Raw genomic sequence first — 27,072 nt, 5'->3', positions numbered from 1 at the left:
CCACTGCACCGGGGTCTCCTTCTGCTCCGGTGTCAAAAGGGCCTAATGAAGATGGCTGCGTCGGCCTAGTACACTCCGCTTGAGAATCCGCAGCTGTCTGGGGTTCCAATTCTGCGGTCGTCAGGGGCTGCGTAGGCACCTCACTGAAAACCGGAGAACCAGCGACAGGCCCAGCAGAGGCCTCGGAGTCTGGCTTGTTCCTAGGCTGCTTGTCCTTATCCTTGCGTTTTTTTATGTATGCCGGTCGTCGGCTGTTCAGCCGGCATGATATAATTAAATTTCCTACCAAAGTAATGTCATGCGAAGTCAAAACGGCGTTTGATAGTTCGTTTATTAAACCTAGCACAAAACCGACAACCTGTGACGTCGTGGTCTGGGCTTAGGCAAGGAATACAATAAGAATGGAAGTCCTTATGAGGTATTTGCTTCCCACAAGAAATGCAATTGTTAACTTGAGGCAAGAAAAGGTTCCCCAACGGGGTACTTAGCTTTACTGAAGACTTCGGACTGAAATTCGAATCGAAAATCTCAGGCGTCAGCCAACCGGCACTTGCGAACTGCTTCTGCTTCGGGCACCGCGCGGCAAGAAAGACGGAAGAAAATGGCGTTGGATGCCTCTTATATACCCCTGGCGCACTGACGTCGGGGAAGAAGCGACAGCAACTGATGCCGGACCAAGACTTTGGAACTCAGGCCGACTGCGGGACCGCCTGATGGCAGGATAACTCAAGTGTGATGACTGCAGCAGGGTAACACGATGAACATCAAAGTAAATGTGGTAGCACAAAACACTTGAATGCTTGAATTCCTCGATGCCATTCCAACAGAATTACCCTCTATTATCAGATTTCCTTTCTAACTCTGTTAGCTTTACATACATTTTCTAAATGGATAATGTCGTAATGGACTAAACAGATTTTCAGATATCTAATACACTGATAATATCAAAGGAAGGGATTAGTGGACCACCAGAGTTCTTATGTGGAGGAAAAAAATAATACTTACTGCCCTTGTTTTATCATGATTAATCTTATAGCCTTAAAAGTCATGAAATTATTTTAGAATCATTGACAAAAACTGGTAAATCAACATCAGTATTATTTGAAAAAATAAAATATTGTTAGCATGTAAAGAAATTTAATTGATGCTGCATTAACCCTATGACTCTAAAAAGCCAAATGTCATACAGCTATGACGAAGGGCTGCCTGACGACAGGACAACCCATTTGTAAAGACTGCAGATGCATCCTTGAAGGACATCTGGTGGTTCCAAGTACAGGGTGAAGAGTAAGGGGAGACAGTGGCAGCACTGCCTAGGGCATCTTGCAAGAAAAGGGAAGGTACAGTTGTGTGCACACTTACCATAAATGTAGATGTTCGAGTGTATTCACTGTTGCAGTTATTACATTTGGGGTTATCTGCCTGCAGGAAGCCCTCAGCCGGCCTGAATACCAGAGTCTTGGATTCCTGCGTCGGATGCTCTCTCCTCTTCCATGACGTCAGGTCGTCAGGGGTATAAAACATGCAGCCAACGTCATTACATCAGATTTTCTTGCCCCAGATGTCAGGTTCCCCCACAAAGGGAAGCAATTATATGTTATGTTACACCTCCATCAACAGGCAAATACACCAGAAAGCTTAAAACAAGAACAAAGGTAGAGCCAAGAAAAGTCAGGGGGCTGGAGGGAGGGTAACCAGGACTGCAACAGTGAATACACTCGAACATCTACATTTACGGTAAGTGTACACAACTGTACTATGTTCTTTGTGTTTCACTGTTGCAGTCATTACATTTGGGTTGATTCCCAAAGCTAAGGAAGGGAGGAGGAAGTTAGAGAGCATTAGGGCCAGCTATTAAGCCCTGCAAAACTGCAGTGGCAAAACCAGCTCTGGCTTTAGAAAAAAAAGAGACATGTGGTAATGCTTGGTGAAGGTATGTACAGAGCTCCAGGTAGCAGCTTCTAGGATGCCCCTGGTAGGGACCCCTCTGAGAAAGGCTGTAGAGGTAGATGCAACCCAGGTGGAATGTGATCTTATCCCCTGTGGGGTAGGTTTTCCATGGTGCTTATAGCAGAAATGAATGCAATGGGCTATCCATTTAGAAACGATTTGTTTTGAAATGGCCTTCCCCTCTGCCCCTGCAGCAAAGTCAACTAGCAGCTGTTCAGATTTTCTGAGAGGCTTAGTCCTGTCCAAATGAAATCTAAGTTGTCTGTGCACGTCCAAAGAGTGCAGAATATGTTCTCCTTTGTTTTGTGGATTCGGGAAAAAGGTAGGAAAATGAATGGACTGATTTAGGTCTACACTAGACACCACCTTGGGCATAACGGAAGGATTGGTCCTGAGGGAAACCCTGTCTGCATGGAAGATAATGAAGGGCTCCACTGCCATGAGGGCCTGTAATTCAGACACTCTTCTTGCAGAAGTGATGGCTAGAAAGAAGGCTGTTTTCCAAGAAAGGAATTTCAACTCTGCAGTTGCAGCTGGTTCAAATGGAGGGAGACTGAGTTTTTCCAATACAAAGTTAAGGTCCCAGGCTGAAGTAGGGTCTCGCCTGGGGGGGGGGGTGTCTTAAATTTTTAGCCCCTCTAAGGAATTGCTTTAACAGGGGGTGAGAGAAGAGGGGTGGTTCAGTGTTATCTGCTGAAATTGCAGAGGCATGAATTTTAATTGACGAGAAAGATAGGCCCTTGTGGAGCATTTCTGTTAAGTATTGAAGAATATAAGGTAAACTGGGCACCGCAGTGCTCATACCCTGGGTGAGGCTCCAGGAACAGTATCTTTTCCACTTTTCAGAATAGGATTTTCTAGTAATAGGCCTCCTTGTTTCCAGGATGACATCTAGCACCTGCTTACTGAGAGATGCTATTGGAGAGCTTAAGGAATTAGCCAGGCTGCAAGGTTCAAGGTTTGAAGCTGAGGGTGCAGAATCTGGCCTGCCTGCTGGGACAACAGGGAAGGTGTGTTTGAGGTAGGTGTCATGGATCCAACAGTATCATGCTGCGCAAGAGAGGGTACCAGTGCTGGCAAGGCCAGTGTGGTGCAATAAGTATTGTCCTTGGTTTGTCCTGTTTGATCTTTAACAGAACCTTCGAGAGCAGAGGCAGAGGGGGAAAGGCATACACCGAGAGGCTTTCCGCAGGTAAAGGACAGGGCATCCACTTTCCAAGCTTGACTGTGGGGAGTCCTTGTGCAGAATTTGTCCAATTGATAGTTCTGGGGGGAGGCAAACAGATCTATCTCTGGTGTCCCCCATTTGTTCCTCAAGAGGTTGAATATTTTTGGTTCCAGTTTCCATTCGTGTGGGTCCATGAGATTTCTGCTTAGGTCGTCTGCCAGTGAATTTATCTTGCCTGGCAAGAATTGAGCTTGTAGGTACACTTGGTAGCTCAAGGCTGTGTTCCACAGAGCTATGGCTAGTCTGCATAGAGGGTATGAGTGGGTTCCCCCCTGCTTATGTACCACATCACTGTGGTGTTGTCTGTCTTCACCAATAATTGTCCTGGAAGGATGGGGTCCTTGAAGACTGTCAGCGAATTCTGTACAGCTAACATTTCTTTTTGGTTTATATGCAAGTGCATCTGACTCGGATTCCATTTGCCCTGAATGCACTGCCCTGTCAAGTGAGCCCCCAATGCATAGTCTGATGCGTCTGTTAGGGTTTGGGCGGCAGGGGATACATTGAACAGGAGCCCCTTGTTGTGGTGGCAGGCCTCTGCCCACCAAAGGAACTCTGTCTTTATACAAGGAATGATAGGAATCATTGATTCCAGGTCCTGAGAATGTTGACACTATAGGCTTTTTAGATACCACTGTAGTTTCCTCATATGCAGTCTTGCATATGGAATTAGTAGAATGCAAGAGACCATGAACCCCAGGGCTTGCAAAACTTTCCTTGCAGATAGCTGGGCCTTTGTGGCCAGTAGTTTGAAGTAGGTTGTCAAATAAACTTGTTTATCTGGCGTGCTCCCAGGAATACAATCTGGTGGCAGGGTACTACATGAGATTTCTTTTCGTTTATGGTGTACTCCAGCGAGGTTAGAAGTTTCTTTATGAATGCCAGATGTTTTAATAGCATGTCCTGGCTTTCTGCCTGAATGAGACAATCGTCCAGGTATGGGTATATCTGAATATTTCTCGGCCTGCAAAATGCAACAGCTGGAGCTAGACACTTTGTGAATACCCTGGGCACAGTAGATAAGCCAAAGGGAAGTGCAGAGAACTGATAGTGCATGGAGCCTGCTCTGAAGCGTAGGCATTTCCTGCAAGATTCCCTTATTGGAATGCCCAGGTAAGCTTCCTTTAAGTCTAAGGTTGCCAACCAGGCATCTTTGCTTAGCATAGGAGCAGCTGTTGAAGTGTTAGCATTTTGAATTTTGGGATTACCAAAAAAGTGTTTAGAATAGAGAGGTCCAGGACAGAACACCAGGAGCTGTCTTTTCTGGGTACCAGGAAAAGTCTTGAATAAAAACCTTGCCCCCTTTCTTCTGCTGGGACAGGTTGAATAGCCCTGATACTTAGAAGAGAGAGAACCTGCTGTTAAGCCTCCACCCACTGATTTGGGGGTAGGCCTGGCCAACCGTTTGGGGTTGGTAGGGTGTGAAAGTGTAATCTGTATCCTTGGAAAACTATATTTAAAACCCATTTGTCCTGGGTAATGAGTTCCCAGTTTTTTGCATGCAGGGCAAGCTTTCCTCCTAAGGGAACAGGCAGCTGAGCAGGACTTGGAAGGGTTAAGTTTACGTCATTGTGACATTTTTCCGTAGGGGAGTGTCTTACTACTTCCTGCTTTGGAAGTGGGAGCCCCCACTGCTTAGGCCTGTGTGTAGCCTGAGACTGTAACCTAGGTGGTCTGCTGTTCCTAGGTTTGGACTGAGAAGGCCTGGAAGAGACTGGAAAGGACCAATTCTTTGAAGGCCAATGCCTACTAAATCTGGGAGGATGTATTTGCAGGAAATCTTTAACAGTTTGCATAGATTTAGCTTTTTCCTCCATCTTTTTAAGGACTTCTTCTGCTTTGTTGCCAAACAGGTGGTCTTGGTTTAAGGGAGCATGCAGTAATTTAGCTTTAACATGATCTGGCAAGTTTTGCTCCTTAAGCCAAACATGCCTTCTAACTACAGACCCAGTGACAGCAGCCCTGTAAGATGCTTCTAAAGAGTCAAAACCACATTGCAAATTATGCTTACCAACTTGTTCAGCAGAATGCATTAAATCCTGTAATTATTTATGTTCAGTACAGTCACGAATCAACATCATTTTCTGTTTAAATAGTCCCATAATATGCTGTTGATACTTTAACATATGAAACTGGCAATTTAAGGCCCTAATGGCCAAAGTAGCAGAAGTGTATACCTTCTCACCCCCCATCTGTCCAAGGCCCTAGAATCTCTATCAGAGGGGGCAGGGTTTTTGGCAGCAGTAGCCTTAATGCCCTTTGGTCCTTGGGAAATGGTCTCTGGATCTGCAGAAGGATTCTTGAATAGGAACTTGTGAGAGAAAGGTACTCTGTAATACCTGTCAGGTTTTCTGGGAGCCGGAAGTAAAGTGTCTGGGGCCAGGCTAGATTCCAAGAAGGCATCACCTACAATGTTCAGAACAGGAGGGATAGCTAAAGGCCTGTGTGGTGGGAGGAATAAGAATTCCCTAAGCCTCTTTTTGGAGTCAGAGTAATCCTGGTTTTCCCGGCGGAAATGCTCCCTAAGAGTGTGCAAGGTTTCACCAAAAGAAAAATCTTCTGGAGGTGAAGCAGACAGAATGGAATCCTCTACATCAAAATCCTCATAGGCAGATAAGGGCAATTCCTGGTAATCAGAAGAAACAGAAATTTCGGAATCCTGATCAGAAGAATCAAAAGGAAAATCAGTCCTAGGTCTCTTACAGGGGGAAGGCAGGCTTCCCCTTATTAAAGTAATAAGGTCTTCAGCCATTCTAAGCATTTGTTTTTTAGGCATATGGGCCTGACCATGCGATTTGGACGTTGGTTTTCTAGGCGTGGGTCAAGTTTTAGGCCTGGATGAAAAAGATGGCATCTGTTTAAAATGCAAATCTGTAGGCCTGAATACACCCTCAGAAGCCGGTGCCTGCACAGCGGCTCCGGACCCATCCAAGGTAGAGACATCCGCAGGTTCCATAGTCGAAGAGGCATCTCGCGGCATACAGGACTCCAAATGGGTCTCAGTAGAGGCCTGCGAATCTGAAGTAGCGGTTATCAGAGGCTGCGAAAGTGCCTCACTGAGTACTGGCAAACTGGCGACTAGCTTAACGGAAGTGTCGTCGGCAGTTTTGGACCTATGCGGTCTATCTCTGTCTTTATCCTTACATTTTTTTCGGAATATCGGTAGTCGGATGGCTTACCGAAGCCATTTCTGGATAGTTAAACCGAGTACGAAAATAATTTGCTGCAAAAATAGATCGACGACAAATAGTTCGGGGGTTGAATAAGGCACAAAACTGATGGCGAGGGACATCGTGGTCTGGGTCTAAGCAAGGAATGCAGTGTGAATGAAAATCTTTATGAGGTATTTGCTTTCCACAGGTAAGACAATTGTTAATTTTTACTGACATCGGTTAAGAGCAAGAAAAAGGATCCCCAACAGGGTATTTAGCTTTTTTCAAAGACTTCAGTTCTGAAACTCGAAAACGAAAATTTCAGGAGTCGGCCAACCGGCACTTGCGAACTGCTTCTGCTTCGGGCATGGCACGGCAAGAAAGACTGATGTAATGGCATTGGCTGCGTGTTTTATACCCCTGACATCATGGAAGAAGAGACAGCATCTGACGCAGGAATCCAAGACTCTGGTATTTAGGCTGGCTGAGGGCTACCTGCAGGCAGATAACCCCAAATGTAATGACTGAAACAGTGAAACACGAGGAACATCCCAAAAGCATGCACATACTTTCAATGAGAAATGAGAAATCTGGCAAATCTCAAAAATTTATTCTAATTCACAAGATCATTTACGCCTTGCAAAAAGTCACCCTCATGCAATATTCCTTTTCTCAAGAATGGCAACACGATTAAGTCCCAGACTAAATTTTGAGGTATCTATAAAATCATCCATAAAATCATCCAGTTTTAATTTGGAGGATGCTAGGATGTCACTTTCTTCACCTTGCATGGGAAGTCTGTTTCAGAAGTGGAGTACTCCCCATTCATTCTCCTGATGACATTACAAACCTCCACTTGAGTAAATATACATGGCCCACTGAATTAAGATCATGGGGGCATTCAAATGTTCAGCAAAACATGTCTACTTGTACATGAACTCAAATTCTATATTTAGGCTAAATAAATGCCTAGCATTTTAAGACCACATGCACACACAGATAAGTGTAAAGAATCATGAAAAGAAAACAGCATAACTTACCTGTCGTTGGAGTTGATTAATTTTTTCATTAGATATTTGCGAATTGTGATTTCTTTTTTTCAAATCCTCAAGCTGATCCTTCAAGGTGTTAACTGCAATCAATCAATAAATAAATGCATAAGAATCCAAGACCAAAGAAATACATTCTTAGTTAAACTTAGGACAGAAGGAATACTATGACTTCAAGAACTTGTAAATTCAAGCTCAACAGTCAGAGTCTTAGAACATTTTGGCAGGAAAGAGACATGCATGTGCTCACTCAATGTGTATGCTGCAGTTATTTTTTCCCTCAATAACAATCATTATGTAGGTGTAACTACTTTTACTTAGTTTGGACCTTCCTCATATAAAAATCTACTTTGCAATTATTTTATTGTTATAAATAACTGATCTCGTCCTCATAATTTCAAACAAAGATACAAGCTCTCAGGACTAAACAGTAAATTCAGCCTTGTTGGACCACACTGCAGGACTGCACAAGATAGACAGCTCAGTCTACCTCTACTGCCAAAAACAACTAGCTTATATCTGCATCACAAGAAAGAAGGAAACTAACATTTCATGATGACAAAAGAAAAGTTTAAGAATAAGGAAATAGTAGAATTTTGGATGCAGATCCTTAAGGAGAGTAACAACAAACATACAGAATATTATACTCATAAAGTAGCATAAAGTACTCAAAGAACTAAGCTAACATGGAAACTGAGAAAGGAGACTTTGCCAGTAGGAATTACTGTAAGAAGGGATACATGAAATAGGCAATTATGGGGTGGAATTTACTGGAGAAAAATGGTAAAGGAACCACTGAATTGGGAGCAAATAACTAGAAACTGTGAAAGGCAACAGAGTGAGATGAGTTCAAGCAGAGGCTTGGACTGCAGGTTAGAGATTACCTTCCCTGCCAGGGACTGATACCGGAATATGCGCAAAGGGAAATCGATAGGGGAGTGTTAAGTGAAAGATCACTATGGTAGACTTTTTAGTTGAGTCAAGAACAGCAGCAGCTGTTAAAAAGGAATAAATTAGTACGGTATATAAATACTGCACAATAGCTACAATAATCAACCAAAGGAGGTTAGAAAAGTTTGGGAAGACAGACTAGAAAGGAAATTTACCAAAGAAAAATGGAAAGACATCTGTATGGCTTCCAACTATGCAGCAAAGTCCAGAAAGTTTAGCATTTCTGCTTTGAAATATTTGCATAGATATTTTAAAACCCCAAGCAGACTATTCCTCAGGTAGACAGCAAATGATGGGTGTATGATTGAAAAGAGAGATGTAATTGGGGAATTGTGCTCTGAGAATGTAAAGGGCTGTCAATTTTAAAAATTGTTTTGGCAGAAATTTTTTTTTGGGGGAGGGCAAATTGTTGTAGCTATTGAAACTATTCTTTTGAGGTAAGACAAACTCTGACCTGCCTAAATATAGTGAGGCCTTACTAAGTTTAAGGCTACTGGTTACCACAAAAACAACTACTAGCAAAATGGAAATCAAAATCTAAACAATGCAATGGAGATATAAAAGGACTGGAGGCAGGATCCTTACAAAAAAAATAACATCTATGAAACACTGCACTATCTGTGCAAGTCTACTGTTAAAAGCAGTGCACCTGGGCATGCAAGGGCCTGATTTAAAAAGGCCATACAACTATACGACCACAGTCAGTAAAACTGAAACAGTCAGTGACACAAGTGCACTTATTATGACACAACATTTATTTTATTGACACTTTGTTGACCAGGTTAGTCCCATTAGGCCAACTGCCTCTATTCAGTAGAGACCCTAGGTGGTATTCATACTAACTAGGGGAAATCAGGCCAGTGTATCAGGGAACTTTCCTCTACTCAATACCATGCTTGTGGTCCATATGGCCAACAAGCATAAACGTGCGTTCCCTTCCATTACCAGTGGAGTGGCAGCTGAGAGAAAGACACAAAGATGGAGGACAGAGTTTCTGGAATCGAGTTGAATGCCGGTTTAAGGAAAAGGGATAGGAGGATGTTTTACTGGACTCTAAAGAGTTGTTCCAGGCTAAACTGTTTGAACCATTGGGAGTGCAGGAGCAACAATCAGAAAAAATTGCAATTACAATCCATCAGTAGGAGGGTTGTGGGATGCTGTATTGTGTAGATCAGTATGTATGTATACCCTTAAGAAGCTTTCCATGTGCTTGCACTTGTGAGTCACACTGCCATTTTGTAGACAGCTATTGAGATGTAAGCATGTAACTATGTAATGGTCCGTCAGTTAATCAGTTTGTTTATATTTTATGTTGCTGCTATCCATCCTGATGTGTTTCTATACAATACAGCATATAAACGAACTATCTCGCCTGTTCTTCTTGAATTATAAGATAGGATGATCAACATGGTGTCAGAATGGGATCCAGAATCAAGACCAAGAGGCACTCAGTTAATATTGGAGGAATATAGAGGAATGGATCGTCCCGTCCCTACTGCACATACAACTCGCAAAACAGGTCAGAAATGAATTCCAGGTACTAAAACTTGCTTAAATGATTGCTTACTCAAAAAATATAAAATGAAACCCTCAGAATGCTCAAAACGAATTTCTAATTAAACAAAATGCTCGAAACTGCCACATATTGCTAAAAATATTCAAAATAGTTACGAAAATGTTTGAAACAAGGTCTGAATTGCATAAAATACATAAAATATGGAAAACAACCACATTTTTCACTCTGTACTACTTTTTCACATTAATTAAAGCTATTCAAGATATCCGAAGTAAACAAAGTGTTTGCAAGTTTGTGCAGTATTACAGTACATTATTTCACAAAATACAGCCATTTTAAGCATATTACGTGAAGTACAGTATTTTGAAGAGTTTGTGCATTTGAATGTTGTTGCAAGTACTTGGTGTGTGTCCATGTTCGTATATAATTACAAGGGCCGTATTTGCTGTGTATTTATGCATACTTTGTTGGCATGGCTGAAGGATTTCAGAAACCTGGTCCACTTGTATTTAATAATACAGGACAGAATTGGAGAATGTTTGAGCAAGTGTATATTTTCATACAAGCTGTATTTTCTGACAAAGATGCACACAGAAAGGCATTTACTCTGCTTAATTTAGCTTTTTCAGAAGCCATAGAAAAAGAGCGTTCATTTGTGTATGCACCTGCTGTGTTTACAGCGGAAGCTGCCATATAGCGATACCGGCTGAATCAAGGGAAGACCCCAAGTGCTTAAAACGTAAATTTAGAGACATGTGTAACCCCCAAACGAATATTACAATGGAAAGGCACTTATTTTACACAAGGGATCAAAAGCCTAGGGAAACTTTTGCAGCATATATAACTGACTTGAGAAAGAAAGCTAAAATGTGCAAACTTGGTAATATAAGTGATGAGTTGATAAAAGGCAGATGTGTGTGGTATTAAAGATGATGCTGTGAGAAAGATTTTGCTTTGAGACAATGATTTAACTTTGAAAACAGGCCCAACCACATGGCAACAACTGTGAATCCTGTAACACTCCTTGGTACACCCCGTAGCTTTCTAGCAAATTCCAGAGCATACACAGTCTCAGTAAAGCACAAGGGTGAGTCAGCAAACTCAAAGCATGTGCCCTCACCTAGCCTCATAGTCAACTGTCATAACTGTGGTGGCAATCGTGACCAAAAGAGAAGTGCTTAGCTTTTGGTCAGCAATGTCACAGATGTAAAAAGTGGAATCATTTCCAAAGATTTTGTAAATCAAAAGAGGCTTGTACTTTTATTAAAAGAGAACACTCAAGAGACAAGTTGATCATAAGCTATGACCCTACTTTTTATGTTATTGGTGTGTCTGTACTTAATGAAACAGTCAATGCAGTAGATTTATGGGCAAAGAATGAAGTATTTAGCACTGTTCAGATAAATGGATGACCCATACAGCTCAAAGTTGTCACAGGTTCAAAGTGCAATGTTATGTCAGCAGAAATGTTTGCTAACATATGTGCTGGTGAGAAGCTTGATTTGGCAAAGTGTGCAAAGCTTACTGCTTATGGTGGTGAGAAAATTCAGACTGAAGGTTCAGTACACTGCTTTCATATCACTCTGCTGGAACAGCTATGACTTGCAATTTTACATAGTCAAAAGGCATGTATAGTCATTACTAGACTTCAGAGACCGTTTCAAAATGGGACTACTTTCTTTTAACAAGGAAGTCCACCATGTAAGCTTAAAAGACCTTTGTTCTAATTTTGCCCAGTCTACTTTCTCTACCTATGTTGATCTTTTTGAAGACAAACTAGGCAAACTCCCAGTTGTGTACTCCATGAAGTTAAACCCTGAAGTCAGCCCAATTGTCAGACCAGCCTAGAAAGTTCCAGTAGCTATGCAGAACAAGGCTGAGCTACATAAAATGGTGCAGCAAGGTGTGATTTGTCCAGTTGACGAACCGACTGAATGGGTATCCTCTATGGTGGTAGCTCATAAGAAAAGCTCAGAAGATATTAGAATATGTAATGATCCAAGAGATTTGAACAAAGCACTGAAAAGACCTCATAATCCAATGCATACAGTCAAAGATATTGTTGCTCTTATGCCAAATGTCACTGTTTTTTCTGTTTTGGATGCAGAGACTTCATTTTGGCAAATTTTGCTTGACTGAAAATCCTCATTGCTAACCATTTTCAGTACTCCTTCTGGCAGGTACAGATTTTTTGAGAATGTCATTTGGGTAAATTCTGCCAGTGAAGTCTTCCAGCATGCCATGAAACAAATGTTTTCTTGTCATCTGTGTGCTATTACAGTAGATGATATTCTAGTATGGGGTAATGGTGAAGCTGAGCATGACAGAAACCTCAAGAAAGCTGTGGAAAGAGCATGTGAAATTAATCTTAATCTGAATCCACAGAAGTGCAAATTCAGGCTATGAAGTTACTTATGTTGGTCATTTGTTTACCAGTTTAAGCTTACAAGCAGATCCTTCCAAGCAAGCAGCAATTCTTGAGATGCCAGCTCCAGAAAATGTTCAAGCCTTGCAACGTTTTCTTGGCATGGTTAACTAATCTAGGCAAGCTCATTCCAGACTCAAGACAACTTTCGGCACTGTTCAGAGAGATGACACGTAAAGATGTATTCTGGTCCTGGTCAGAAAGCCACCAAATAGCATTTGATGTCCTGAAATAGAGAATTGCCAGTCCACCAACTCTTAGATACTATGATGTTCACAAAGCAGTAACTCTTTCTTGTGATGCTTCGAAGTTTGAACTTGGTGCAGTCATTCTTCAAGATGGTAGACCAGTAGCTTATGGGTCCATGATTCTAACCCAAACCAAGATGCAGTATCTGCAGATTGAAAAAGAGCTCTTGGCAATTGTGCTTGCATGTTCAAAGTTCCATAATTCTATGTATGGCCCCCCAATTCAAACAAACTTACCACCAACCTCTAGTCACTATTTTGAGAAAGTCTATGCATACAGCCCCTGCCAAACTGCAACGCATGATGCTGAAATTGAGAAAGTATAATTTCAATCTTGTCTAAACAAAAGGCAAACTTCTTTATCTTGCTGATACATTTATCTAGACTGCCCTGAAATACCACTGAACAGCATGAAAATGAGAACCTTGATTTTGAAGTCATGGAAGTGAGAATTTTTTCTTCCACACATCTTGATGAGCTTAGAAGTCACACAGCGTCAGATCCAATACCTCAGAAGCTCAACCACATTATCAGTTGAGGATGGCCTTCAAAGTAATATTGGTTACCAGTAGAAGCGTAATCTTATTTTCCTTAAAGAGATACAATTTTGTTTGACAATGGTATCATCATGAAAGGTCCAAAAGCAATTGTTCAAAAATCCTAGCAACAAGTGTATATTACCATTTTGCATCATGGCCACTCAGGAACTGATTCTACCAAAAGAAGGGCATGAGGACTAGTATTTTGGCCTTCTACATCAAAGGATATCGAGAGAGCACTTTCATCTTGTTCTGTATGTAATAGTACTAAGCCACATCAACAGAAAGAACCACTTCAGCTAAACCAGTTTCCTGAACTACCTTGGTAGACAGTAGCTACAGACATTTTCAAATGGAATGGTCAACATTACTTGCTGTTAGTAGACTCTTATTCAAATTGGTTCAAGATTGACCTACTTCCTAATCTAGCATCAGCTGAGGATGGCATTCAAAGCAATATCATTACGAAGTTGAAGCTTCACTTTGCAGTCCATGGTAGTCCACACAAAGTTATTTCTGACAATGCTACACAGTTCACAAGCAAGCAGTTCAAGAGATTTGCTGAACAGTGGGACTTTATTCATGTTACAAATAGCCCTGTGTGCCCACAGTCAAATGGTTTGCAGAATGTGGAGTTCAAAGTGTGAAACAAGTGGAAACAAGACAAAAGTGATGTTTTTCTGAACTGTCCTGAATCTCAGAAATGTTCCTAGTGATAAACATCTTGGTTTACCTGCACAGAGGCTTTTGTTGAGACAAACCAGAATCACACTACCAATCAGTAGCAATCTGTTGGTTCCCCGTGCTAAGAACAACAAAGCAATGAGAGCTCAACTCAAGAAAAGGTGTTTGTCCCACAAGCCTACTAAGTCCAGCAAACTGCTCAATCCATTACGAGAAGAGGAGATAGTAGAGATGCAGACATACAAAAGTTTTGATCAGATTTGAGTCGTTTTAAGTGTATGCCCAAAGTCGAGATCGTACATTGTGTAATCCCAAAGAGTAGAATTTAGGAGAATTCGGAACTATTTGGTACAAGTGTCCGAGTCTGTATTGCAGCATCTTGCCTGTGAAAAAGAGTGAGTTATCCAGTGTTCCAGTTCCAGAAGACATTGCAGTAAATATCCCTGTTCCTGAGAAGATTTCCAAGACTCCTGAAACAGACTGTTCACCAATGACTGTCCCTGATGCTAAACCTAGTCCTAATTGCTATATCACTAGATCAAGTTGCATTTCCAGACCATGATCCAGATACACGGCAACTTGGACATGAACGTTGCATTTATTACTCAGTGTCTGTATAATTGTATGCCTTTTTCAGATGTCATTTTATTGCGAGCAATTCACTAAAGACAAACTCTTGCAAACACCAAAACCAGTAAAAAATAAGCCAAGGTAAACGGAAAGTACAAGTCCACTTTGCGGTATTATTGTGTTCTTAACGCAACTTTTATTGACAAACCAAGAAACGTTTTCGCTACAAACCCAGTTGTAGCTTCCTCAGAGTACATTTGAAACAATGAGAAGTTGGTTTTTAAAACATAAAAAAGCGCCAAATTGTAAAGCGCTTGAGTTTTCTAAAAGGTATAGTACATTTAAAAATAAAAGCACAATGTATGCTCCGTTTAAATACAGATATGTATAAAATTCCGTCCTAAATGTCCGGAGTATTAAAAAAGTATACAAGTGTCAACATTGTACAAGTAAAGCATCTGTTTGTTTAAAACATAATAGAAGTAGCAATTTACTGTCAGACCAAGTTCCGTGCTACAAACCAAAAGATTAATTCCGTTTTTTACGAAGAAAGTTAAACTGTGCTCATCAGTTTATACTGTGCCATGATATTAAGCTAGAAGTCCGGTCTACAAAAAAGAGTGATGAAAAAGTTTAAGTTTAATAAATTGTATTTAACAAAATGAGTGAACTGTCTCATCAGGAGTCAGTAATCAGTTCCAGAAATTTCAGACTTCAGTTAAATTAGTCCACTAATTAATCATATTAGGCAAAGGAACTCCAGTGTTTGTCATGGACAGCCTTGTCAAAACAGATGATAATATACTCCTTATGTGAGGAGGTGTTTTCGTGTTGAAAAACAAGTTGTTTGAAAATATTTATTAAAAGTAAACAATGTGTAGAAACTCGCCAGGAGGGGCGGAACCTTGCTGCTCCAAAATAAATACTGCTACAGTGTAGTAAGTCCAAAGGTAGGGCTCAAGGATGAATATGCAAAATATGGTACCAACTAGTGTGCCTACGTGCCAACCCTAACTGTGGAGTGTAATGATGGGCTGAAATTTCTGGAACTGATTACTGACTCCTGATGAGACAGTTCACTCATTTTAGCATTTACTCATTGTAGCACGGAACTTGGTCTGACAGTATATTGCTACTTCTATTATGTTTTAAACAAACAGATGCTTTACTTGTACAATGTTGACACTTGTATACTTTTTTAATACTCCGGACATTTAGGACGGAATTTTATACATATCTGTATTTAAACGGAGCATACATTGTGCTTTTATTTTTAAATGTACTATACCTTTTAGAAAACTCAAGCGCTTTACAATTTGGCGCTTTTTTATGTTTTAAAAACCAACTTCTCATTGTTTCAAATGTACTCTGAGGAAGCTACAACTGGGTTTGTAGCGAAAACGTTTCTTGGTTTGTCAATAAAAGTTGCGTTAAGAACACAATAATACCGCAAAGTGGACTTGTACTTTCCGTTTACCTTGGCTTATTTCAATTCACTAAAGAGGGAGGATGTAGATCAGTATGTATATATACCTTTAAGAAGCTTTCCATGGGCTTTCACATGTGTATAAATACTGAGCACAAATGAGTCACACTGCCATTTTGTAGAGAGCTGTTGAAATGTAAGCATGCATGTATGTAATGGTCTGTCAGTTAATCAGTTTGTTTATATTTTATGTTGCTGCTATCCATCCTGATGTGTTTCTATGGGTCTACTTCGGTTGGTCAAAATTTCAGTACTTCGAGACCACTTGTTCAAAGTACTGAAACTTCGAAAACCGAGTACGGAGATCACAATACAGCACGGAATGGGAATATTCCCTTTTCCTCGCTGTAGTGCGATCCCAGAGTTGGTATATTTAAGTAGGGAGGGGCGTGGGGGCACAGTCCCCCCTTGATGGGGGGAAAAGGGGGGGCTTGCCCCCCTGCAAAAGATTTTTTTTTATTATTCAGCCGATCTGGCGACTAGACAAAGTGGGCATCTACTTTTCTTTTTCGAAGTAATGACATTTCGACAAAGAAAAGTAGATCCATTTCTATATAAAATAAAGCACATAAATGAACTACTTGACTGTTCATCATGCATTATAACATAGGATGAGCGACATACTGGAAGAATTAATCAAGAAGAAGAAACTGGAGAGTGGAAATAACATACCTTGGGGAGAAGGGATGGAATGGAATAGAGAAGAAAGTGGAACTGAAAAGATTTAATTTGCAGGCGTTATAAGTAAAAGTGTAAAAAAAAATAAGGGGAAAGAAAACAAACTGAGATTTCAGATAAGTAGAAATATATAGTGTGTATACAGAGCAAAGAAGATAAAGCATGCAACAGTTATGAGATTTGCGATATAGTCATTGCACCTTTATGTACAAAAACTCAAGAGGTAAAAGCATTTATTTTGATTAAGAATGAGACTTACAGCAACTTGTTTTTTAAAACATTTGTGAGACTAGATACTTTTTTGGCAAAATCTGAAAAGAAAAGACATTTTTCTTTAGAATAAACATGTTATGAATGCCTTTTTAAGACAGCCTCAAAAAAGTAAACAGTGTCATACAGAGACTGATAAAGAGACTGAAAAAGAACATTTTTTGAAAGATTTTTGTTCTGACATGAAAAAGTACTTGATAATAGGGGTTTATGGATTGGGGCTTGGGACTGAAATGTCATCTTGAAAATAGAAAATGATAGAATTGCTCATATTCCCAGTATGATAAATGCATAAGAAACAAAGCTGCTGTTTGATAGTGGGGACAACCAAAAACACGTTTATTTTGTGGGAAGAAGGGTTATTTTGTGGGCAAATGTGATAAAAAGAAATATGTGTGGGGAGCTTTTAGTCAAGACAGAAAATGTAATAGTAAAAAAAAACTTGAAAAATCACAAAAAGGTAATAGAAGAGGGTGATAAGGAACTAAAAAATATAAGGAAAAAATGAAAGTATGGAATTAAAATCACATGCTAAAAATTAAAAATGTGAATTTCTGAGGAAATACAAGATATAGAAACAAATGAAAGAAAAGAAGGTGAGGTTGAGTTGGAATTGGATGGCAGTGAGGATAGAAAAATTGATTGGAAAGTAATTAAGAAGAATTCTATTGGCAAAAGGGTGAAGGACAGAAACAAAAAGATACAGGATTTAGGTATGAAAGTTAAAAAAGAGAAATGGACACAGCAATAACAAAGTTCTAATAAAAAATATATAATAAAAACCGAATGGCTAAAAACAGAAAATAATTTTATTACATAAAAATCCATCATTCCATCATTCCCTTCATGGAACTTCTTCAGACCAAGTTGTAAAATGAACACACTTATTTAAATACTTAATAACAATAACATGTGACACATAGCACTTAATGCCTTAACCCTTTCTTTCTGACAACAACTTTAACGTTTTCCCTATCATTTACACCAGGGTATACACATGCATTCAGCCTGATTTGCCAGCAATATTCTCTCCAATCCAGTTCATCTTCTGCATCAAACATATGACCAAAACCATTGACTTCCTCGATTATTACAAATCTGAAACATGCCCCATTTTTTTCTAACAAATGTTTTTGTTTAACATGTTTTACCACGGCATTGCTTACATCAATCTTGTCTACTGCTCTTATATGTTCATTCACTCAAATGTAAAATTCTCTAATGGTTCTTCCTATATAAAATGCTGGACATAATTCACACACAGCCATGTATACCACATATTTGGACCTGCAGTTGTAGAAATTATTCAACCTAAATTCAAAGATTCTTGCTGTCACTACAAAATTCTTAACTTCTTTCATATATTGACATGAAGTACAACTGTTACATCTTTTCATCCCCATTTCAAAAATATCAGGCATTCTTGAGCATAAATTCCTTTTCTTAAAAAAGTCTTTTAAACTCTTTCTTCTTTTAGAGACAAAGACAGGGTCCCCATAACACTTTTAATTTATTGAAAATGTATTAAGAATCTCCAATTATTCTTGATTATTCCTTTGATTATTACTTTCATCTACTGAATTGTCTAAAACACATGCTAGGGAAAAATCCTTTTCATTTTCTTTTGACTTGCTATTACATTTGCTACCTTATTATTCCCTTACATTTTTTACTTCCATCCAGGAATTGTTAATGATGTCCTTGGGGTACCCTCTTTCTCGAAATTTCCTTTTGAGTTCTTCACATTCTTTTTAAAAAAATACTGTCTCATCTGTTAACCTGCTAATTATAGTGAAATGCCCCTTCACTATGTTTTTTTCAGGCTAAACTTTTGCATGCTGTTGAAGTGGAGATAGCCGTTACTCTGCACTTCCTTTTTATAAATCTTAACTTTTAAAGCCTTGCTAGATCTGTACACATTCAGGTCCAAAAAATTAATGTTGTCCTTCCTATAATTAAATGTCAACTGAAGGTAACTCGTGGATTCATTTACATGCTTGATAAAATCTAAGATTTCTTTTTTGGAACCCTCCCAAATAAAAAAAATAAGTTTTGCACAAACTGATTCTAAAATAACTTCTTTTTCCCAGTTCATCAGGACTATATTTGCATAGCTGGGGGGGCAATAGCGGCCCCCATAGCTACATCATTTTTTTGTCTGTATATTTCATCATTATACCAAAAAAAAAAAGTAATGATAAAATAACATCCAACATTTCCGCGAACAGTCTCACTTGTCTAGTATTAAATAATCCTAAAGTACGAAGCTCCCTTTTCACCATTTCCATCCCTTCTACGTTTGGTATGACTGTATATAATGAAGCAATATCTGCTGTAACCAACCACATGGAATCATCTATTTTCACATTCTTCACTAAACTTTTAAATCCAAAGGAATCGTTAATTTAAGATTTACTTTCTACGACCAACTTCTGTAAATATTTATCTACGAAGATGGCTGGAGGTTCCTTCTTACTGCCTTGACTGGCTATCGGTCTAAAATCAGAGCAATTCAGGTTTTTATGGATTTTAGGAAGTCCAAAAAACCTTCCCAGTTTGGCTTTTTCTACTCTAAAGAACTCCACTGTTTCCTTGTCAATCAAATTACCTAAAAAACATTCTTCTATACAAGCAACAACTCCATATGCTTTTTTAACAGATGCCCACGTTATTTGGTAAAACTTGTCATCATTTGGCATCAAGGTCATTTCTTTTTTAAATAAAATGTCATATTAAGCACCACAACTGCATTGCCTTTATCTGTTTTTGTAATATACAGCGTGGTGTCATTTTTTAACTTAAAGTTCACTTAGATTACGTAGAAGAGAAGCGAATAATCTTAGGATGTTGTAAGTTAATGTAAATGGTATTAAAAGTTTGATTAGGAGAAGTGGTATTTTGAAATGGTGTAATAATTGTGAGGTAGATATTTTAGAAGATGTTAGGGGACTAACAAGATGAAACATTACAGAGAATCTATGGGGGGGTTATAATTTGGAAGTTAGGAGAGGAAACTTGTTCAGGTGTTGCAATACTATATAATACAGGTATTTCCATACTGGATGTCACTTTAGTAAGACTGGGAAGATTAACTGTTGTAGATTTTAGACGGGAGAAGAAAGTTTACAGGATTATAACAATTTATGCATGTGACTTATACAGAAAGAGCTTATTTAAAGAAATATTTGATTATATAATAGTTAATATGGATAATATAATAGGAGAGTAACTGTGATTTAGAACAATAAAAAGGAATGGCAGAACTGATAAGAGTTATGAAAGAAATTATGACTTGTGATGGTCTAAGGTTATAGAATTTAAACATATATACCTATAGAGGGAGAAACAATAAAACCAAGATGGATTACTTTGTAGTTTCTTATAGTATAAAGATTAAGATAGTAGAGATGGTGCAGACAAGATTTTGAGATCACATGGCTATATGGATAGAAACTGAAGAGAATGATGAATATATCAAAATTAGAAATGGAATTAAAATGATTAATGAGACTGATTGGTATGAAAAGGTAATGAAAATGTATTATAGCTGTGGAAAGAACACATCTATGAGAGATTATTACATTAATTGAACAGAACACTGGTTAACGTTTAAAGAAAAATACAAAACAGTTTACTTAAACTAGGAAAGTGTGTTAAGACAAAGGGGAAAAACAAGAAGAGAAATGAAAATGATTACTACATAAAAAGCAGAAATTTATAAAAGGAATAAAAAGAAAATAAAAGGACAATTGTATAAGCAAAGGTATTTTTTGCAAGGTAAAAACAAAGTTTCTTGCTATCTGAGCAAAAAAAAGTTAAAGAAGAAAGTGGTATAATTGGGGAAATGTGAGATGAGAAAGGGGGGTGGTGGTGAAAAGACAAACTGACATTATGGGTATTATAGTAAAATTTGTTAAAATGTCAGTGAATAAACCAAAGATAAGAATAGTAAATGAATGGAATGTTAAGCAGTTTATTCACAGGTTCACAGGTAGGTACTAGGCTATTGGCCCAAGGGCCTACGTAAGCCTAGCCAGCACAGTACCATAGCTTACGCCTCCCAAGAAAGTTATTTTCCTGTGTCACTCTCCAGCAGAGACACAGAAGTGATCCCCGGGGTGTATTTCCTATTTCCCATCCACTCATCAAGATTTTTCTTGAAGAGTGCCAATGAAGAACTTCGCTTGATATAGATGGGTAGCTTGTTCCAGAGTATAGGAAGTCTCTGGGACAGGAATCTATACCTCCAGCATGTCCTGTTTATTGTGGTGACAAGGTTTAGGTCCCTAGGGCATGTAGCTTGGAGGGATTGGGATTTCTTTAGGTGTAGCATGTCCAACAGCTCTGGGTTTGACATAGCTTTATATGTTAGGCAAAGATCACCTCAAAGTAGGCGATATGCTATGGAGTAAAGCTGGAGTTTTTTGAGGCGGTCAGTGTAGGGCATTTGTTTGAGGCCAGTAATCCTCTTTGTGAGGTACTTCTGTGGCCTTTCCAGCTGCTGCAGATGTCTTGTGAAAAGTCTTGAGTAGAAACCTTGTCCCTTTTCCTCTTCTGGTACAGTTTGAATAGCCTTTATGCTTAAGAGAGAGAGTACTTGCTTTTGAGCCTCTGCCCATTGATTTCAGGGTATATCTGGCCAACCTGTTGGGGTTGGAAACGTGTGGAAGTGAAATCTGTATCCTTGGGAAACTGTATTTAAAACCCTTTTGTCCTGGGTAATGAGTTCCCAGCTTTTTGCCTGCAGAGAAATCTTTACCCCTAAAGGAGCAGACAGTTCAGAAGTGCTTGGAAGTTTTAAAGTTAAGTCATTGAGAGAGCTTACCCATAGGGGGGAGTGTTACTATTCCCTGATTTGGAAGTGGGAGCCCCCCCCCCACTGCTTAGTCTTGTGCGTACCCTGGGACTGAAGCCTGGGTGTTCTGCTGGTTCTGGGCTTGGACTGAGAAGGCCTGGAAGAGGCAGGAAAGGACCAGTTCTTAGAGGGCCAATGCCTACTAAATCTTGGAGGCTGTACTTGTAGGAAATCTTTAACAGTTTGCATAGATTTAGCTTTTTCCTCCATCGTTTTAAGAACTTCTTCTGCTTTGCCGCCAAACAGGAGGTCCTGATTTAAGGGAGCATCCAGCAATTTAGCTTTAACATGATCTGGTAAAGATTGCTCCTTAAGCCAAGCATGCCTTCTAAGTACAGACCCAGAGATAGCAGCCCTGCAAGATGCCTCTAGTGAATCAAAACCACATTGCAAAGTATGTTTTCCAACCTGTTCAGCAGAATGCATTAAATCCTGTAAATCCTTATTTTCAGCACAGTCAGGAATCAACATCATTTTCTGTTTAAGCAATCCAATAATATGCTGCTGATACTTTAACATATGAAACTGGCAGTTTAAGGCCCTAATGGCCAAGGTTGCAGAAGTGTATACCTTCTTACCCATCTATCCAGCGCTCTTAAGTCTCTATAAGAGGGGGTAGGAATTTTGGCAGTAGTAGCCTTAATGCCCTTGGGTCCCTGTGAAATGGTCTCAGGATCCGCAGTAGGATTTTTAAAAAGGAACTAGTGAGAGTCAGGAACCCTGTAATATCTATCAGGTTTTCTGGGAGCAGGAGGTAGAGTCAGGGGCCAAGCTAGATTCCGAAAAGGCATCATCAACAATGTCTAGTACAGGAGGGATAGCTAAAGGCCTGTGTTGGGGCAGGAGTAAGAAATCCCGAAGCCTCTTTTTAGAATCATAGTAATCCTGGCTTTCCCAGGGAAAATGCTCCCTAAGAGTATGCAATGTTTCACCAAAAGAGAAATCCTCTGGGGGGAGCAGAGGGAACAGAGTCCTCTGCATCAGAAGCCTCATAGGTAGATAAGGGTAAATCCTAGTCATCAGAGGAAACAGAAATTTCGGAATCATGGTCAGAAGTATCATAAGCAAATTCAGTCCTAGATCTCTTGGGGCAGGTTGGCTTCCCCTGATTAAAGTAATAAAGTCTTCAGCCATTCTTATCATTTGTTTTTTAGGCATAGAGGTCTGACCATGTGGTCTGTGCGTTGGTTTTCTAGGCATGGTTCGAATTTTAGGCCTTGAAGAAGAAGATGGTGTCGGTTTAATATGCAAGTCAGTAGGCCTAAATACACCCTAAGAAGGAACCTGCACAGCGGCTCCGGATCCATCCAAGGTAGAGACATCTGCAGGTTCTACAGTTGAAGCATCCCGCGGCATACCAGACTCTGAATGGGTCTCAGTAGAGGCCTGCGAATCTGAAGTAGCAGGCATCAGGGGCTGCGAAAGCGCCTCACTGAGTACCGGCAAACTGGCAACTAGCTTAGGAGAAGCGTTGTCGGCAGCTTTGGACCTAGGCGGTCTGTGTCTGTCTTTATCTTTGCGTTTTTTCAGAATGTCGGTAGTCAGATGGCTTATCAATGACATATCTGGATAATTGAACCGGGTACCAAAATATTTAGAAGCGTAAATATATGGACGATGAATAGTTCATTGCTTAAATAAGGCACAAAACTGACAGCGAGGTACGTCGTGGTCAGGGCCTAGGCAAGGAATACAGTACGAATGAAAATCTTTATGAGGTATTTGCTTTCCACAAGAAATACAATTACTGACTTTTACTGACATCGGTTTAGAGCAAGAAAATGTTTCCCCAACAGGGTACTTATAGCTTTAGTTGAAGACTTCGGTTCTGAAACTCGAAAACGAAAATTTCAGGAGTCGGCCGACCGGCACTTGCGAAGTGCTTCGGGCACCGCACGGCAAGAAAGACTGATGTAATGGCGTCGGCTGCATGCCCTATACCCCCGACTACCTGACGTCACGGAAGATGAGACAGCAGCCGACGCAGGACCCAAGACCCTGACAATCAGGTCGACCGAGGTCCACCGCAAGCAGATAACCCAAATGTGATGACTGCAACAGTGAAACACGAAGAACATCTACCACTTTCTTTAAAAACTGTAGTTAAAAACTTTAGGAGGCAGGAATATATGGGATCCAAAGTCAGAGGGGACTGGATCGAAGGAGTCTTTGTGTTTCTTAAGATACGCAACAGTTGGTTTAGAGGGTTTTGTCTTCAGACTCTAATGAATCAGATCCAATGGTTTGGGTCCTTTCAAAGGAGGTTACAAATCTAGAATAGAGCTTGGAAATGAAGAACCTGAAAGCTACAAAGTAGAGTTTTGTACCTACCATAAATGTAGATGTTCGAGTGTTCACACTGCTGCAGTCATTACACCTGGGCTATCCCGCTGTCAGGCGGTCCCGCAGTCGGCCAGAGCTCCAAAGTCCCGGTCCGGCGTCGGCCGCCGTCACCTCTTCCCCGACGTCAGTGCGCCAGGGGTATACAATATGCATCCGACGTCATTTTTCTTGCCCCAGATGTCAGGTGCCCCCAAGTAGGTAGGCAATACATATTGCTAATAAAACATATATATAAAATAAAAACAATGCCTTCAGTTACAAGAAAATACACCACAATGTTTGCATAGGATAGAAAGGTATAGATAAGTCCAGCTAGGACAGAGGGGATGAAGGGAGGGTAACCTGGACTGCAGCAGTGTGAACACTCGAACATCTACATTTATGGTAGGTACAAAACTGTACTATGTTCATTGTGTTACACTGCTGCAGTCATTACACTTGGGTAGAATCTCAAAGCTAAGGTTGGGTGGCTGGTCTATAAAGAGTTAGGATTGGCTATGTGGCCCTGCAGAACTGCAGTGGCAAATCCTGCTCTGGATTTAGAGTAAAGAGGCAAGTGGTACTGCTTGGTAAAGGTGTGCACTGAACTCCAAGTTGCAGCCTCCAAAATTTCCTTGGTTGGTACTCCTCTGAGAAAGGCTGTTGAAGTGGCTGTTGCTCCGGTAGAATGTGGCCTAATGTTACTAGGGACTGATTTTCCATGCTGTGTGTAGCAGTAATGAATACAGTGTCCTATCCATTTGGAGATAGTTTGCTTTGAGATAGCCTTTGCCCTGTGATCCTGCAGCATATGCTACAAACAGCTGCTCAGTTTTCCTGAAAGCTTTTGTTTTGTCCAAGTAGAAGCGTAGCTGCCTGTGTATGTCCAAAGAGTGCAGACGTTTCTCCCCTTTATTCTGGGGGTTTGGATAAAAAGTTGGCAAATGGATGGTTTGGTTAAGAGCCACACTAGATACCACCTTTGGCATAAAGGTAGGGTTTGTCCTTAAAGAAACCCTGTCCTGATGAAAAATTATAAAAGGCTCCACTGCCATTAATGCCTGTAGCTCTGAGACTCTTAGTGCTGAAGTGCTGAAGTTACTGCCAGGAGCAGAGCTGTTTTCCAGGATAAAATTTTTTAGATTGGCTGTATTGGCTAGTTCAAAAGGTGGCAGGGTCAGTTTTTCCAAAACAAAATTGAGGTCCCAAGTTGGTGTTGGTGCTCTCCGAGGCGGTCTTATGTTTTTAGCCCCTCTGAGGTACTGCTTTAGCAAGGGATGAGAGAATAAAGGAGGATCTGTGTTGTAATATGCTGAAATGGCAGAGGCGTGGATCTTAATTGATGAGAAGGATAGGCCTTTGTCCAGCATCTCAGTTAAGTATTGTAAAATCTGAGGAATGTTTGGGACAAGAGGGTCAAGGCTTTGAGCCTGGTTCCAGGCATAGAATCTCTTCCATTTTTCTGAGTAAGATTTCCTGGTGCTAGGCCTCCTGGCCTCCAAAATGACATCCATAACAGCTTTAGAGAGAGGTGTTGCATGTTTGACTAATGAATCTGCCATGCAGCCAGGTTTACGGTTTTGAGCTGACCATGCAGGGTCTGATTGTTTTGTTGAGTCAGAAGGTGTGATATTTGAGGTAAAATCCATGGTGTGCCTTGAGCTACGTTCTGTAAGATTGGGTACCAGTGCTGGCGTGGACAGTCTGGAGCAATCAGGATCATTTGTGATTTTTCTTGTCTGCCTTTTAGGAGTACCTTTGAAAGGAGAGGCAGTGGTGGGAAGGCATAAACGTTTAGGCTTTTCCAGCTGAACGAAAGAGCATCCACTTTCCAAGCTTGTGTGTGGTAAGTCCTTGTGCAGAATTTTTGTAGTTGGCAATTCAGTGGGGAGGTAAAACGATCTATGTCTGGGCACCCCCATTTTTGCGTTACCATGCTGAAGATTTGTGGATTCAATTTCCATTTGTGGGGGTCCATGATATTTTTGCTTAGATCATCTGCCAGAGTATTTTTCCTTCCTGGCAGGAATTGTGCTTGCAAATGAACTTGATAAGTTAGAGCTGGGTTCCACAAGGTCATGGCTTACCTGCATAGGGGATAAGAATGATTGCCCCCTTGCTTATGTACCACATTACAGTGGTGTTGTCTTGTCTTTAGTAATAATTGTCCTGGATGCATTAGTTCCTTGAAAGCTGTTAGGGCATTATGAACAGCCAACATCTCTTTTTGATTGATGTGAAGATGCATTTGGTCTGTGGTCCACTTGCCCTGAATACATTTTCCTGTCTTTCCCAATGGAAATGCTCCCTCATGGTATGTAAAGTTTCCCCAAAAGAGTGATCCTCAGAAGGAGAGGCTGAAGGGATAGATTCTTCAGCATCAGAGTTCTCATAGGGGGGTAGAGAGTATCCCTGGTCTGAGGAGGAGTCAGAGGAAATAGAAACCTGATCAGAGGAATCATAGTCTGTATCCTGCCTAGGCCTTTTCTCAGGAGGGGTATGGGAACCCCTGATTAGAGTAATGAGGTCTTCGGCCATTTTAAGCATCTGTTTCTTAGGCATGGAGGACTGTCCAGGAGAATGCTGTACTTGCTTCTTTGTCTTTAATGGTGTTTTTGTCTTGGCTGTTGCTTTAATGGTAAGTTGTGAAGGTCTGAAAACACCCTCAGAAGCCGATGCCTGCTCAACGGCTCCGGACCAATCTGAGGGATTAGTTTCCATAGGCCCAATACCTTGAGTTTCCAGAGGCCTAGCTGTCTCCACGTGGGAGTCGGAGGCAGCCTGTGGCTCTGAGGTAGCGGGTGTCAGGGGCTGTGAAAGAGCTTCACTGAGAGCTGGCGAACCGGCGACTGGCCTAGAAGAGGCTTCGTCATCAGTTTTGGACCTCGGATGTCTGTCTTTATCCTTGTCTTTGCGTTTTTTAAGAAATGCGGTCGTCGGTAATTCCGATGGCATAGTATAATTGAACCTTCGGCCAAAGTAGTGCAAAGCAAAATCAAAACATCATTTTATTGTGCGTTTGTTAAATCTAGCACAAAACCGACAACTAGTGACGTCGTGATCAGGGCCTAGGCATGGAATACAGTAAGAGTGGAAGTCCTTATGAGGTATTTGCTTCCCACAAGAAATACAATTAACTTTTCTGACAT

General features: G+C 40.5%; 1 protein-coding gene across 1 annotated transcript in view; it reads right to left on the bottom strand.

The window, feature by feature from the left end:
- ROCK2 (Rho associated coiled-coil containing protein kinase 2) overlaps positions 1–27,072 on the bottom strand; it is a gene marked incomplete in the record, with an annotated part of 2,656,097 nt that overhangs the window by 1,594,139 nt on the left and 1,034,886 nt on the right. The window contains 1 exon segment of the mRNA XM_044082273.1: positions 7,371–7,462. Coding sequence (XP_043938208.1) covers positions 7,371–7,462 — 92 coding nt within the window.

The sequence above is a fragment of the Protopterus annectens genome, chromosome 1.part1 (assembly GCF_019279795.1).
Source record: "Protopterus annectens isolate FY-2018-M chromosome 1.part1, PAN1.0, whole genome shotgun sequence".
Classification (NCBI taxonomy): Eukaryota; Metazoa; Chordata; order Ceratodontiformes; family Protopteridae; genus Protopterus; species Protopterus annectens.
Note: the sequence above shows the minus strand (reverse complement) of the source record. Positions and strands in the feature narration are given on the sequence as shown.